This window comes from Molothrus aeneus, chromosome 2, assembly GCF_037042795.1.
Source record: "Molothrus aeneus isolate 106 chromosome 2, BPBGC_Maene_1.0, whole genome shotgun sequence".
Lineage (NCBI taxonomy): Eukaryota > Metazoa > Chordata > Aves > Passeriformes > Icteridae > Molothrus > Molothrus aeneus.
This window is the reverse complement of record NC_089647.1, coordinates 102,541,047-102,555,583: the sequence shown is the minus strand read 5'-3', so window position 1 is coordinate 102,555,583 and position 14,537 is coordinate 102,541,047. Positions and strand designations below refer to the sequence as shown.

At 35.7% G+C, this 14,537-nt stretch overlaps 1 protein-coding gene across 8 annotated transcripts in view; it reads right to left on the bottom strand.

The window, feature by feature from the left end:
- The window catches only part of CNKSR2 (connector enhancer of kinase suppressor of Ras 2), a 207,655-nt gene that overhangs the window by 67,568 nt on the left and 125,550 nt on the right, over nt 1–14,537 (bottom strand). For all 8 annotated transcript variants that reach the window (XM_066545420.1, XM_066545422.1, XM_066545421.1 and 5 more), the window contains 2 exons: nt 10,747–10,836; nt 9,167–9,381 (listed from right to left, as the gene is read on the bottom strand). In XM_066545420.1, coding sequence (XP_066401517.1) covers nt 9,167–9,381; nt 10,747–10,836 — 305 coding nt within the window. The remainder of the gene's footprint in view (nt 1–9,166; nt 9,382–10,746; nt 10,837–14,537) is intronic.

Here is a 14,537-nt window from a genome sequence, read left to right as displayed (position 1 = left end):
CTGGCAGAGCTGGACTGATGACCTTTACAGTAACTCTCTCATTTTTAAAGATTTCCCCAGCTTTGCCATGGAAAGAAATTATGACAGGCCATTTTTTTCCCCTCATGGTCATAATGCAAAAGAAGGTAATAGAGAAAGTTTAAACAAAAATTTCCCACAGAAGACTCCCACTGTGCTTCATGATGGCCCATAAACAAATCTTACCTCATCTCTAGAGGATTTTGCTTTGCTGCAATAAGTAACTCTGGATTTTAGTAATGATCAGAGAGTATATAGAATTAGATGTAAAATCTCCCATATTCAATACCTTCAAACTTCATTTGGGCAACCACTTCCCCAATAAGAGCAAATTAATGGTATTACCCATTTCTTTCAAAGAGAAACAATGCAGATGTAAAAATATTCTCTAATCTGTGACAGGAATAATATACCTCAAGAACAATGCAGATATTATTCCATATAATTAAAAGAACTTAGCACTCCCTCCCAAGGAGACTAAGTATTACAGTTTCACAAAATATATGCTTAAACAGAACTCAAATATAAAAGCCGCATATGCACATCTACTCTCTTCAGTCTTGAGTTCAAAGGACTGAGAGTCTGGAACTGGGAAAACAGATGTGAGATAACCAAGGCACATCCCCAAGATGATTTTAGCTAAGGAGCAATGAAAGAACAGAAACTATCCCTTAAATCTGAGCAAGCTGCTATCCTCTCAGCTATTGCCAAAACACCTGTTTTGCTGTTCATCACCAACTTTCCTGCCATGGGGCAGACAAGCAGTGCTGCAGGTTGGCCAAGAGTTCATTCAGTCTCCATCTCAGGAGGTGTTTAACATCCAGCTGGGCAAAACCCTGAGAAGCCTCGTCTGACCTCAGAGCTTGCCCTGCTTTGAGCCAAAGACCAAGCACAGAACCTCTTGAGGTTGCTCCCAGAATGAATTATCCTATTATCCTATGCAGTTTATGCTGGTTTCTGAGGCATCTGGGTTTTGTTTTTCTGTAGCAAATTCATTAGATGCCTTGCTCTTGCTGGCATCTTTCCTCCCTTCTGTCCAACATTTTACTTGGAATTATGACAACTGGCTACCCATTCACCCAGTTTATCACCTTTTACTGGTCCCATCATTAGTAACAGCAATTCATACCCTATTTCAATGTGGAATTTAGTACAGATCTGAATAGGATTAAGTGAAAGAGATTAACTGTAATAGCAGAGGACTAGACCCAGAGGCCTCTCTATTCCTCTCTGTTGATTGCACTAGACTAAAAATAATATAAGGCCAACTTCCATTAGCAAGGAATTTACATGCTGTTCCTCTCTTGCTTTTTCTCTCAGATATTGCAGATTTATTTTGAACCAAATTTTTACTAAACTCTGATGGAATAGCAAAAATTACCTTTGACCACAGCAATTTTATGCCTATGGCAGTCATTTTCTAACTGTCACAAGAAAGGCATAGTTTTCTTATTGATTAACTATTTTACTGTATTGTTTGTTTTATATGCTATACAGGTAATTTATGACCTAGATGAAGTTTCTACACAGATTTTAACAACATGAACACTATTTTTATCACTTATTTTGTGTCTGTTACATTTGTGAAGTGCTGCATTCAAATAAAAGGATACATACAGTATTGTTTAGATGGTTTCTTTTGTGGTCTAGAAGATGGCCAAGTCCTGGAACCACTATTCCAACTTTTAGAATGTGAGTGAGACATGCTGCTCTCCTGTCTGAATCAAACATACAAACCCACAAGTATCCAACAGAAAGAAACCCCACATGTGTAGGCATTCAAAGCTGCCCATGGCCAATGTGGCTGGAGGACATTATGGTGTTTCAGACTCATAAAGGCAATAGGTAAAATTTCCTATTATGTTTCTTTTCCTTATCCTACTTTTCCCTTAACTTTTTCAGCATTGTTCTTTCTAAATGTCTCTCAGAGCAAAGGGCTGTCTATACCTGAACCATAGACTAGGCAGATGAGAAACGGATAGAAGCTTATGATGTGTTCATAGCACAACTGCATTTGCTTCTCTGCATTGCATTATATGAAACATTTTACTAACAATTTTGCCTCTGAATAGACTTTGAGGCTTTTAAAATAACTCCAAATCAGATTATTCTATAACTTCATAAGCCTCCTCAGCTCATTTTCTACTGCAATGCAGCGAGTTCCTTCCATTTCCACACATGTGGACCTAGCTACCACCACAGCCTTATTTCCTCTTTACATGCTCACTGATGGAAAAGGGAGCAAGGAGCTGAAGTCCTAGAACAAGACAAACAACCCCCTAAGGCTACAAAAACTTAGCTGAGATGTGACCAGTATAACCTAGAGAAGAAAGATGTAAATGTCTTAAATGCTCCAGTCACCTCCAGAGAGGGACATCCAGGTGCTTAGCTCTTACCAGGCAAGCTCTGCTGGAGCTTCATGAACATCAAGTACTTGAGGAGAAACCCAGGCACCACAGCAGCTCAGAGTCTTGGGCTTTGCCACTGAGACACCCAGGAGTCTCCTCCCAGTGCAGTCTGAGACAGCTGTCTTTGAACAGTCTAGACATCAGAAGAAATTACAGTTTGTTCACTTGTGACGTTTTAACAGCCTATGTGCTACTTTTAGTAAAGACTTGCATTTTTCTGCCTTTAGAGTAGAAGCACAATAGAGTGTGCACAATTATATTTCAGCTGTAAAGGGCTAATTTGCAACAAAGTAGTGAAGAAATAATTTTTAAAATAATTTCTTATTGTGGTAATTAGACACTGAAATTTTTCAAGACTATTTCTAAAACTGTTCATTATGTTTCTTTCATTTCTGGACAGTTACTTGAAATCCAGTGGACTTTCTTAGCTGGGAATATAAAATGCCAATGGTTTTTAACTGGAACACAACTATAATTATTTACATTACATAATGCTTACATTTTCAAAGAAGAGTTTAAGATTTCCTTCGCAGATAATTAAAGCACATAAGTCTGTAATCTATCTGCAAGTTTCAGTATTATTTTAATACATATATTTAAATGGAGATGAAAGACGACAGCAAAGAAATAACACTAATTCAAATATTAACAAAATTTATGGAGATTCTATTGGAAAATATTTTTTACTATGTACTTAAGTTAAACTGAACTTTGATACCAACTGCTATATTTTTATTCTATAACAACTACATGCTAACTATAGACTACTGTGAAAACAGGGAGGAGAAAAAGAAAAAGGGAGGCTTGTTATTTAAATACTGCCATAGTTGGACTCCAGACATTTTTAAGACGAAAATTTTTAAGAAAAAACCAACTCCATCTGTTGTAATGGTACAATGACATTCAAAATTTCAGACACCTACTTAAAATCTGTGCAACTGATTTTTAATTTGTTCTCTACAAATTTTTAGTTTATTTACAAATACCCATAACAAAAAAATTAACTGAACAGAAATTCTTTAAATACTGTGATGTTTACAATTGTAGGAAACTGCTAGTTTTTCAGTGGGGTAGTTTTGTTAGGGCTGCTTTTTTACTAAATCATTCTGCACTACTTAATGTTTTTTAGATAGCATTTTTACAAAGAAGATTTTTTGCAATAGGTTGATGGGTAGCTTGCACATAAGTTTATTAGGAAACTATATGCACATGCTCTGCACTTTTTAAAGTGCTAGTTATTGGGTACTGTGATTAAAGGTTTTATAAACACATGCATATTTTATTCAAGAATTTTCATCAAAAACAATGTAGTTTAAGTATTTTCACTTTTTACTTCCTTTCAGCCTTTCTGCAGAAAGGAACAGAAGTAAGGGAAAATCAACCACTTCAGTTAGATCTGAAGTTTTCAAAATCATGAGTTTTTGGCAAATTCTTCTCTGTATTGATAACACCTAGACACATACATTTTGAATTCAACTTTTAGAAAGCATTTTCCTGTATTTTTTCTGGAGGTGTTTGTAGGAGGCAAGAAACACCTGGAAATACACATGATTTAAGTAGAAGTTGTTTTGGCTAAAAGTTACTGTCTCCTTTCCAATTAATATTATTAGCTAAAAATTGACTTTTGCAATAGGTCCATAAACAAATCTTCTTCACTTGAAGTATTCTCAACAAGATCACTGTTGCAGCCAGCTGACCCAGGCTGATGCTGCCCCACCAGCTCTGCTGAGAAAACCCAAGGAGCTGACCTGGCACAGCCACCTTGGGAGTTCTGGAGGGAGGAACAGCTCAAACTGAGCCCTGCTCACACCCTTGGTCCTTGCTGCCTCACTGGCAGAGTAGGAAGGAGAGAGCCTGGCTCTCCATGGGTGCTCACTGCAGCAAGTATTGCTGTTAATTACGTGATTAAGAGTTATCAGGCTGCATTTTAACCACAGGGATGGTTATATATTGCTAAAGAGGAAAAAAAAAGAAGTTTACCAACGTTGGACCAACTTAATGCAATTTGCAGCACAACTCCAGCTGATAGCTTTTATTTCATTTCTCCCTTATTAAAAGTAGAACTGGAACATTAAAGTGCATGTGTACATATCTGCACATGTAAAGTTAGCAAACTCCCAAAGGTACAAAACATTGATTTATCTGCTCAACCCATTACTGAGTGACCTGTTTCAGATACATGAACTTCCAAGTGGCCAGTTTTGCTACTAAACTTACCTTCTTTTCAAATGCAAATAAAATAACTAAGAAAACTCCACTATTAATTAAACAAATTTAAATAGTCTGGTTATTACAGCATAGTGAGAAACTATTATTTTTCTGTCAATTTTCCCACAACTAGCGAGTCACTATGTATTGGTAAGAACACATGAACAACTGAGCATACACTGGAAAATGCAGAGATAATGGGATGCAGGAAGGGAGAAGAAACAAGGTCAATAATATAAGTTTATCTGTGTAGGTTACAGCCTATTGTATACAGCAGGGAGTTATGCAAGAAAAAGTAATCTCACTTACTACCACAAACAATAGCCTGTAAGCTTTTCTTCACATTGCAATGCTGCTTCTAGGCTAAGGGAAAGTTGTATTGATCCAGTTAGCAGCAAATTATTACTAACCTGACACTGAACTTCTTTCGACCTATGACTCTATCTCCCTCCTAAATAACAACATTATTTTCCTTCAACAAAAACAAAGCACAACACACCAAGAAAATTCCTTTACAGAAAACATAATGAACCTGAGAAACTACAATAATATATCAGAGTTTTCATCTCTTGTGCCCCAAAAGTTCAAGACAAAATGTGCTGTTCTCTACTTACAGAAATAGATCACATTGAACACCTGCTTGCACATCAGATTAGCAACAGCTCAAACAGTTTGCCTCAGCTTAATAAAAACATTAACACTCTGTGTTGGTTTCTTTTACAATACTGAGGAAGAAAAATAGAATGCAAGAACAACAACTTGTCTAGAAATCAACAAAACGCCAAAAACAATTTCTAGGATGGGAAAAAAAAACCCAAAGCAGTGCAGAAAAAATATATATGAGGGTTCAGAAACACCAGAAGAGGATACAAGAGATGTTTAGTTCACAGACACAACACAAATTAGTTTTTGTTTTGCTATGGTATCAGCTATGACATTGGTTACGTTCAGCAAACACAAGCAAACCCTGTTCACTTTTCAAGGCTGCAACTGAAATGTACCCTTGACCAGGCAGTTTTGATTGCATTGACAGGTCAGTAATACAATAAAAACTTTTGAAACCAGTAATTTTATGCAAGTTTAGTATCCTGACAGTCAGAAAAATGCTAGACTGTCACAATCTCGTGATCACTTTAGAATATAACAATTTGAATCTGCTGGCATTTTACAGAATAGCTTTTAGCAAACAACAACCAGGCACTTCTACATTACCATGGTAATTTTTTTAACACCATCCACTTTGTTTACAGCACAAAAAATAATACCATTTCTGCTGTGGTAATTTAATTCAGCAGTGTATTTTTTTGATCAAAGATTTTTCTTTTCTATAGAGCTATACATAAAAGCAGCAGAAGGAGCTGAAGTCAGCATAATTGTAAAAGCTTTACAGTAAAAAGGTAATCAACCTGCTCACGTCAATAGCTGCAAAATTCAAAAGGAAAGAGGCCTGGAATTGTCAAAGAATTCATCATTAACCAGTGGGATGCGTTTTGGTCCAAAATTATGTAACATTTGTATCAATGGAGTCAAAAAGGAATGAAAACATCATTGAATAAAGGTAACACAGAATCAAAGACCAGAGAATGACACAAAATCTTACTGCTGAGTGAGCAGCATGGCTTTTGCTCCAGGGAATTCAGTAAAAGGGAAAATAGAAAAAAAAAGAAGAAATGAAACATGCATGCTTTCTATTTCACAGAATACACATATTAAAAATATAATTTCAGAACAAGGAGACCCCACACCAGACCCCAGATTCCTGGAGCTTCAATACTCCTTTGTTATGGACTTGAGAATCATGGGGGACCAGTTAGAGTCCAGAGTCCTTACTCTCACATATTTCATACTTAGGGCTGCTTCAGAGACATGGATTATTCAGCAAGCATACCCAGGAAGTTACATGTTTCAACATGACCAACCATATACAATTTACTGTATTTAAGAACAAAGAATGCAAGATAAAAGCTTTTAGATTGGGAATATCCATCTTGTCTATAAGTGATTTGAAATAATAACATTACAGAAAAAATAAAACTAAAACGAAGTAACAAACATACTCTCATTCCAAGGCTATGGATAAAATCAGTAATCAGTCCTTTGAGCATTTAAATAGCGAAGTACTGAACAGCAATGGTTATGTAACCTTTCCAAGCAGCTTCTGGAAATTTATGTGCTGTGCTGGCATACATACTTTAGGAAGGATGCTTAAGAAAGACAGTTTAGGATTAAAGATGAAGATTTGAAAGAATTTTGAGAATGAGGAAAGGATGTGAAAACAATTTTTGAAGAAAAACCTAAGAAGCTCATTATAACTCTTGCAAGCAAGAGGAGTCTACAAAATTATTTGATTATAACCTGTAAAATCCTATACTGAGAGATAAATTTGGTAACAAAAGATGTTTAAATACAGAGAATAATGGATAATGGTACATTTAAAACTATGGGTGGACATAGAAGCCAGGTAAACACAAGCTAACAGATGAATACTCTTAAAAACAAGAGCAATGAGGGATTTGAGCAACTTAATAAGCCTGGTGGAGTGTTCTTTAGCACTGGGACCTTATGCAAACAATTGAGGCACTAAAGGTTCAAATTTAACTAAAGCCACGTGGTAGAGGCTGCTCTTTACTTTAGGAAAATCTACTGGCTTGTGGTATACACAGCACAGAGTCATAGTATTCTCTCTTCTCCTGATATTCTAGCATGATGAAAACTTTGACTTCTGAAAAAACCCAGACCAAACAAAAAAGAACCCTCCATCTCTTTCACTACTATCAGGGTAGCTCTTTTACTCTCAACTCATGTGTATCCAGAGGCTTCCATTTACAAATAATCTGAAATCTTTGGGAAAAACTAGGTAGCTGCTGATTGTAAAAAGAAAATTGCAATAGGACAGCCACTCTTTCCACTCTTTTAGTGATCCTTAAGATGCAATTTGAACATAAAGTATGTTTTCATTGTCTGATTCGTTATCTACAGCTTAATAAAATTTTACTGCAAACAGATAGGAGTTCCTTGTGTGTTATCTGTACTTCCCCCATTCTTTGTGTGCTCACTGCACTGTTTATTTAAGATGGAAGAAAAGTTCTGCCCAATTTATTACAAAACCTTGGACTCTGCTATGTGGCAAAAGAAATATGCACCAGAATACTTGGGTGTCATTACCACTAAATAGAAACTCTGGAACTGCATGATAGCAGCCAGCTTCCAGAGGCAGCATCAGCAATATTCAGCTGCAGAGCACTGTAAATGCTTTGTGAAGGGCTCCTTTCCATTTCCCATTTCTTGGACAAATCAATAGTCCAAGATTCCTTTTTTTTGTTTGCTTCGAGCATTTTGCTCCATAACCAAATCAATAGTCTAAGATTCCTTTTTCTGTTTACTTCAAGCATTTTCTTCCATAACCAGTTAAAAGATCAATACTGATTTGTATTCCAAAGAATGGATAACCTTTATTTATTTTTATAAAGGAATAAGTTCCAACTAAACTTTCAAACAGATGCTGAAGATTTAGTGGCATTACAGAGAGAGATGGCAATGGCAATGAGGCACAAGAAGGATTAGCTGGTGGAATTTGGGGTGGTAACATTTCAAGTGTTTTGTGGATGGATATCCAAAGTAAATGAAAAATGCTTGTTGTCAATTCTATGCTTGCTGTTGCTCATTAACTTCCAAACCAGAGCTTTGAGAATCCACCAGTTCCTGTGTACATCATTTATTTTTTGTACAGAATTTGGAAACTAGACTTACTAGGTTATGGAGGAACCAAAGGAAAAAAAAAAGATGGTACCTTAAAATAAAAGATTTTGTTACTGCATAGTGTCAGGAATTTAACATATACTGAGAAACAAATGTCACTGAGAGATGAGTATTCTCTCGATACATGGAAAGAGCTATGGGGTGAATGTCTTATCACATCTAAAATATGTTGTGATCTTCTAACTCCATTTTTGGACACACTTAAAAATGAGCAAGTTACTGCAATTTTCCTTTTGCATACCCAGCAGAACTGCTACCTTCACATTTATACCTGCATTCCTGAGGGCTGTATGTTAAAAACAGTTACATGCATTAGAGCTCCTCTTACCTCAAAGGAAAACAAAAACCCCCCACAAGTTTTCCTGCCATTATCAGGCCTTCCAAGTACCTGTAGTAAAGGGGCTGTCTGACAACACTTAGCATATTGCAGTGATGGGGATGCTGGGAAGAAGGAATCTAGCCAGTCAGGAAACTGCTGCTGCTTCCTTTTCCATCAGCAGCAAGTCAGTCAAGGCAGAGATACCACACTGCATTTCAAAAGTGCCATTTTCTAATACAGGAAATAAAATAATGCTGTCCACCCTTCAGCTTAACAGCAAAATCAAGAATTCTAAAATATTTCTTTGAGACTTAGTTATTGTCTGAAGAACATAAATCAGTGCAACAGTAGCAGTCCAGAGAAGGTTTAAAGATTAAACCAAGAAGTTTAAACCAAGACTATCTCTTACCACAAGCACAGAGCAATGACTTTTGTTAATGTTATTTTTACTCACATGGTACAGAGCAGTTTCTGGTCCAGGTGTGCCCATGACTTCTTGCCTCAATGACTCCATTTGTAAACTAGGCAACAGCGAGTAATGACTTGGACTACTACTCTTGTCTCCCTTCTTTTTGGACTTTTTCCCAGTATCCTTTTTGCTATTCCTTTGAAACATGTAATCTTCTTGACCTATTTTCTCATTGCTCATGTAGCGAAGCAATGAATTTTCTGTTGAAAGGAAAGTAATGCAAAACATCATTGGGAACTTTTACATGCATGTAAATCCTGCTTCCAGAACATGCAATATTCTTGCTAAGATCCACTGCCAATTTTAACTCTTTGGGACTATTTAATTAACACAACCCATATGCTTTTTTGGTTCAGATATAATAAGAAAGCAAACTTCTGGTAGGGAAAATTCACGACTCCTAAAGTTTTCCTGTATGTTTTAAATAAAGGGAACAAAATATAAAAGAAGATGCACACCAATAAATTTTGTCTTGGAGTTTTAAAAAAATGAGCAATGACGGACCTATGATAATTTTTGGAGTTTTGCTACTTTTTAAATCAGGAGTCATAATTAATACAAAAGTCAGTGGCACCACACATTTTACAGTAATTTGCTCTGAATGTTCATTGGGGATCATTCACCATATCATACATACTTTCCCTGAATACTCTTCCAGCATGTACCAATTTGTAGCTGACCCAGAAGCAATGTCTGTCAATTTAGGAAACCTCATCCAATTTCTTTTTCACAAAATTGTCCGTCTTTCCCTGCACTAATGTGAACTTCTAGTACCCACAACCTCCTGTGGCAAGATGTTCTCCAGCTTGAACATGAACTGCACCAGCTCATTTTCTTTTTATCCAGCATCTGACAGAGATATTTGAACTCTTTGCTCTTGTTTCAGATTAAACACTGACAAAGCTATTTCCTTACTTCACTCCACACAAGCTTTTATAAACCTTTATTATGTCCTGCTCCCAAACTGATATTGGCCAGCCTGTGTAACTGGCCCCAGTTCAGAAGTCAATTCAGGCATCTGATTAATTTTTGTTGTCTCCTAAACTTTCTTGAATTCAATTGTATTTGTCTTAAGAGATTAAGAGACTGGAATTGCACATACATAGCATGACAACTGACACGGCAGCATAAGAATGCTACTAAATTTGGTCTTGTATTATTTTCCTAATAATTCCTAAGTACTTCCTTTTTTGATCCCTAGTGAATATTTAGTTAATATTTTTACAGAAATAGCTATCATTGCTGTAACATCTTGTTCCTGGCTGATAAGAGCAGTCTTAGAGGCCATAATTTTGTACATGGAGTTATGTATCCAAGCCTCTCAACCCAGAAGAACTTATCCTCTTGATTTTCAGTTAAATCCCATTCTGCTCTAGAATGTTTTCCAGCCAACTTCCTCAATTCTAAAATACTCTGCAAAAAATTAAGCATATATAAAAAAGAAAATACCAAAACAGGTTCACAAACATATATAGCTAAGCAAGCAGCAAAATGATGTTGAAAATATATAGCTTAAAGCAAGATAAAACCTTGCCTTGTATAAGATGTGTGTTCAGATTACTTACCTCTCCTAGTATCTCTTTTTATTTTATTGGGGTCTTCATAATCTCCCACCCAGTTATATTCTACTGGCATAGAAATAGGCCTCAGCTTCCCTGGAAATAGAGGAAAAAATTGAGATCATGCACCATAAGGCAGCATTAAACCAACATTCTTTAGAAGAAAGAACAAATTATGTGCTAAGCTGCAATTCTACAGGGTTGCTTATGAAAGAGGATCCAGCGTTGCCTCTGAACAAGAGGTTAAGACAGGAGTTCTGTTCTCTTTAACAGAAAAGAAGCAGCTAAGTATTTAATGGAATTTTTTTTTAAGTTTAGAAAATAAATCCAGAGCCCTACAAAGTCATCAGTGGAATGACGTCTGATACTGAAAACACATTCAAATTACTTCAGCTCTCACTGAGCAGTATCTATTTCTTATTCTGGAAGCCCCTGGCACACACATGGGAGAACTGTTTTAAAGCACATGGGAATTGTTGGTAATAGAAACTTGGGCATATCACTGAAGTACCTTCACAAATAGCATATTTGCTGGTGGGCTTACAAGATCCATCAGTGACTGAGAAAGGAAATAGAAAACCTCTACATGTCATGTCTTTTGTACCATTTCATCCACAGAAAGAAAAGTACATTATTATTGCTAAATTCACTTTGACTTCAGACAGTAATAAAAAGAATAGCTGAAGATTATTCTGTCTTTTAAATTTTGACTGGAAGCTGCTGAATTGATTTTCAAAAATGCTGTAAACTATGATTTCTGTTTAGGGACTTCACGTATATAGCTGGAAATCAGTAAAGTAAGTGTGCTAAGGAACTTAGTGGGGCCACTTAGAATGGTCTTAGAATGGACTGAATTCTTTAGCAAGTTAAACAGTGTATTGAAACAAAGTGTATGTAAATAATATATTGAAACAAAACAGAGAAGCATAGCACATGGCATATTATGTGACAGACTGAAAACAAAATGTTTTCAGTCAAGATCAGCGCTTGCTCTTTTAAAATCAATCTAGCAGTCACAAATCCAAAAAGCAAGTAAACAGTTTGAATTTAAAAGTAGCAAAGCTTAAAGTAAAAACTTCAAAAGTCCTGTAAATTATTTTAGTAGAAAATTCCTACATTAAATTTTACTCCACATTTTGAGGTTAAATTCATGATACACTGAAAAAAAGATACATGTTTATAATGAAAACAAACATTCCCTGCTGAAGTATTGTGTCCATGGAAAACACACCAACACCATTCAGCCAGCATAATGATAAAAGTTTTTATCATCTTAAAAAAAATATTGACAAAAAAAGTTGTACATTCTATTCAGATCACAGGATCAGGTCACAAATACTTCACTACTCGGGAAAATCATAATTTTCTCTTATCATTAATTTTACTATTTAGGGACACATATTTAAGTCTGATTGAAGCTGGTGAGATTTAGTGCACAGAGTAATTTCCTGAGCGGGGATGCATTTGGCTCATGTTTACTTGATCAGAAACAGCTCTCAACAGTTTCTTTTTCTAGAAATAAAACCTTCTTTTCTTTGTGAGGCTAAACACATCGTATCTTGTTAATATTAACCGCACACTTAATAAAATAGAAAAGCTACAAAACTGATTGTTTAAATCTGACTGTTATCAAAAGTAACAACAAATTTTCTGCAAAACCTTCAACTGTTCAAAGTACCTGCTTTTGTATCTGGCATTAAAACTGCAATGATCAAATTTGTTTCTTTCCTTAAACTCAAGTTTCATTTGTTTGTTTCCTCTCCTAACAACCTTGGTTTTACACCCCTATGGATTCCCGAATCTCTTTTCCATTGAAAGGACACTTAGGAAAATTTTCATCTTGCATATGAACAGAAGCTTTCCAAGGCCAATTAGCAGCAACTATGGAAGACCTCAAAGCCAGTAAGAGCAAGAAAGAGAAATATCTTTGTTAACATTGTCAAAAAATGTCAAAAGATTCCAGTAAAGAAATTACAAAGGGCCTTATTAACCTCTCATGAAGGAGAACTGAGAAAATTTTTGTAAAAAAGTTGACACATCACAAAATTAATGGTAAGTACATGTTGAAAATAATTATTTCTCTAGGCCTGGGAACTCTCTCTGACCTTCTTTAATGGGTGACCATAAACCAGAAAAGTCTTATTGTCATTTTCCAGATTTCTGTGAAACCCTAAGGCCATGCCTACCCACAAACCTCATGCTAACAAATGCATGTGGGAAACTTTAGAATTTAATGCTGAAATGGTAATATTTTTAGAAAATACACTTAAATGAAAATGAACTTGACAATTCATTAAAAATGGACTTGAATTCATTAAAAAAGTGAGATCAAAAGTGAAAGACTGTAAAACAAATGTGTTAAATAATGACTGATTTTCAGTGGAGTCTTTGATCCATGTCTTTATGACCCTTTCTGCTAACAGAAAAAAAAAGGCAGAAAAAGCTATCCTATAACAAAATAATAGATTCAGCAGTCCTTGAAGAAGAAATGTGTTCTTCCCTCTCAACCACCAGTATTAAAATTTAATGTCTGGAACAGTGAGTACATCTTTGTTAATGGAACTGACTGCAGCCACCAATTGTAATATTTGAAATACTGGAGTAATAAAATTGATATATCCATTTTCAAAACTTAGCAGTTATTTTGCACAGAATGGTCATGGTTAGAAAACACTTGAAAACACTTTGAAATCAAAAGGATACTGAAGATTTTTCAGCGGGATGGTGTACTTGTGTAGAAAGAGTGCATTTTGTGAAAATGCAACCTTTCATGTTGTGCAAGCATATTGCTCCAGGTCCTGAGGATACTTTACACTGCTCAAGTTCAATTTATATCAAGGTTCCTAGGTGATTCTGGGGCTTGGCTGCATGATGTACTAAATCTATGCTTCCTCATAATTTACATCTATTTTCTTCACAAAGGGATATGATGACAGGATTGTTACAATAACTAACAGCTTGTGCTCACTTTTAAAGCTGAAGTAACACAGTGGGTAGGTTGAAAAAATGTTCAACTGTGTGCTCAGCTCATACTATAGCAGTCAAAATAACTTTTTTAAACATGAGATATCCTATTCATTTTCTTCCACAGCCTACCAACTCTATGTCTGTACAATTTTATACTTGGCAACAGAAAACCAGATCTCCCAGTCCAAAGCTAAACGAGTTACCACACTAGGTAAAGGAAGAGTTCCAACAGTTTCAAGGGTAAAATAAGCTGGAGTACAAGGGTTTGAGCATCAGAACTCTCACCAGAAATTGTTCCTGAATTCTCATCCTAAATAAGCCAAAATCCAAGATGTGGATGCAGCACAAATACACGTGTGCTCACATGCAAAATTCCTTTTTTAACAACATATGATCTCAAATAATGAGGAACTGCTATATGTAAAAAGCCACACTTGCAATATAGAAAGTTACAGGAGGTTAAAACAGTATTACCAAAAAAAGACCACTATCTTCAGTCATACTTCAATTCTGGTACTAAAGAATTATAGAGTTTTGGAGAGCAGTGCAGCATGAAAGCAGCAAGACACCTCTTGGTAAATCTGAAGGGGTTTGATTGTTGTTATACCAAAGAAAAATTTTCCAAAGCTGAATTCCAAACTTATTCAAATCTTGCCCTTCCAATGAGAGAAAATACATTCTGAATTTTTAGTTAAAAAATATGAGCTTCTGGTGTATGTTTTTTCAATAAAATCATACTGAAACATAGTCTGGAAAACTAAGCTGATAGCAAAAATATATATACAGAAATCCCATCAGTTTTAAACTGGACTTACCTATCATAGTAAATA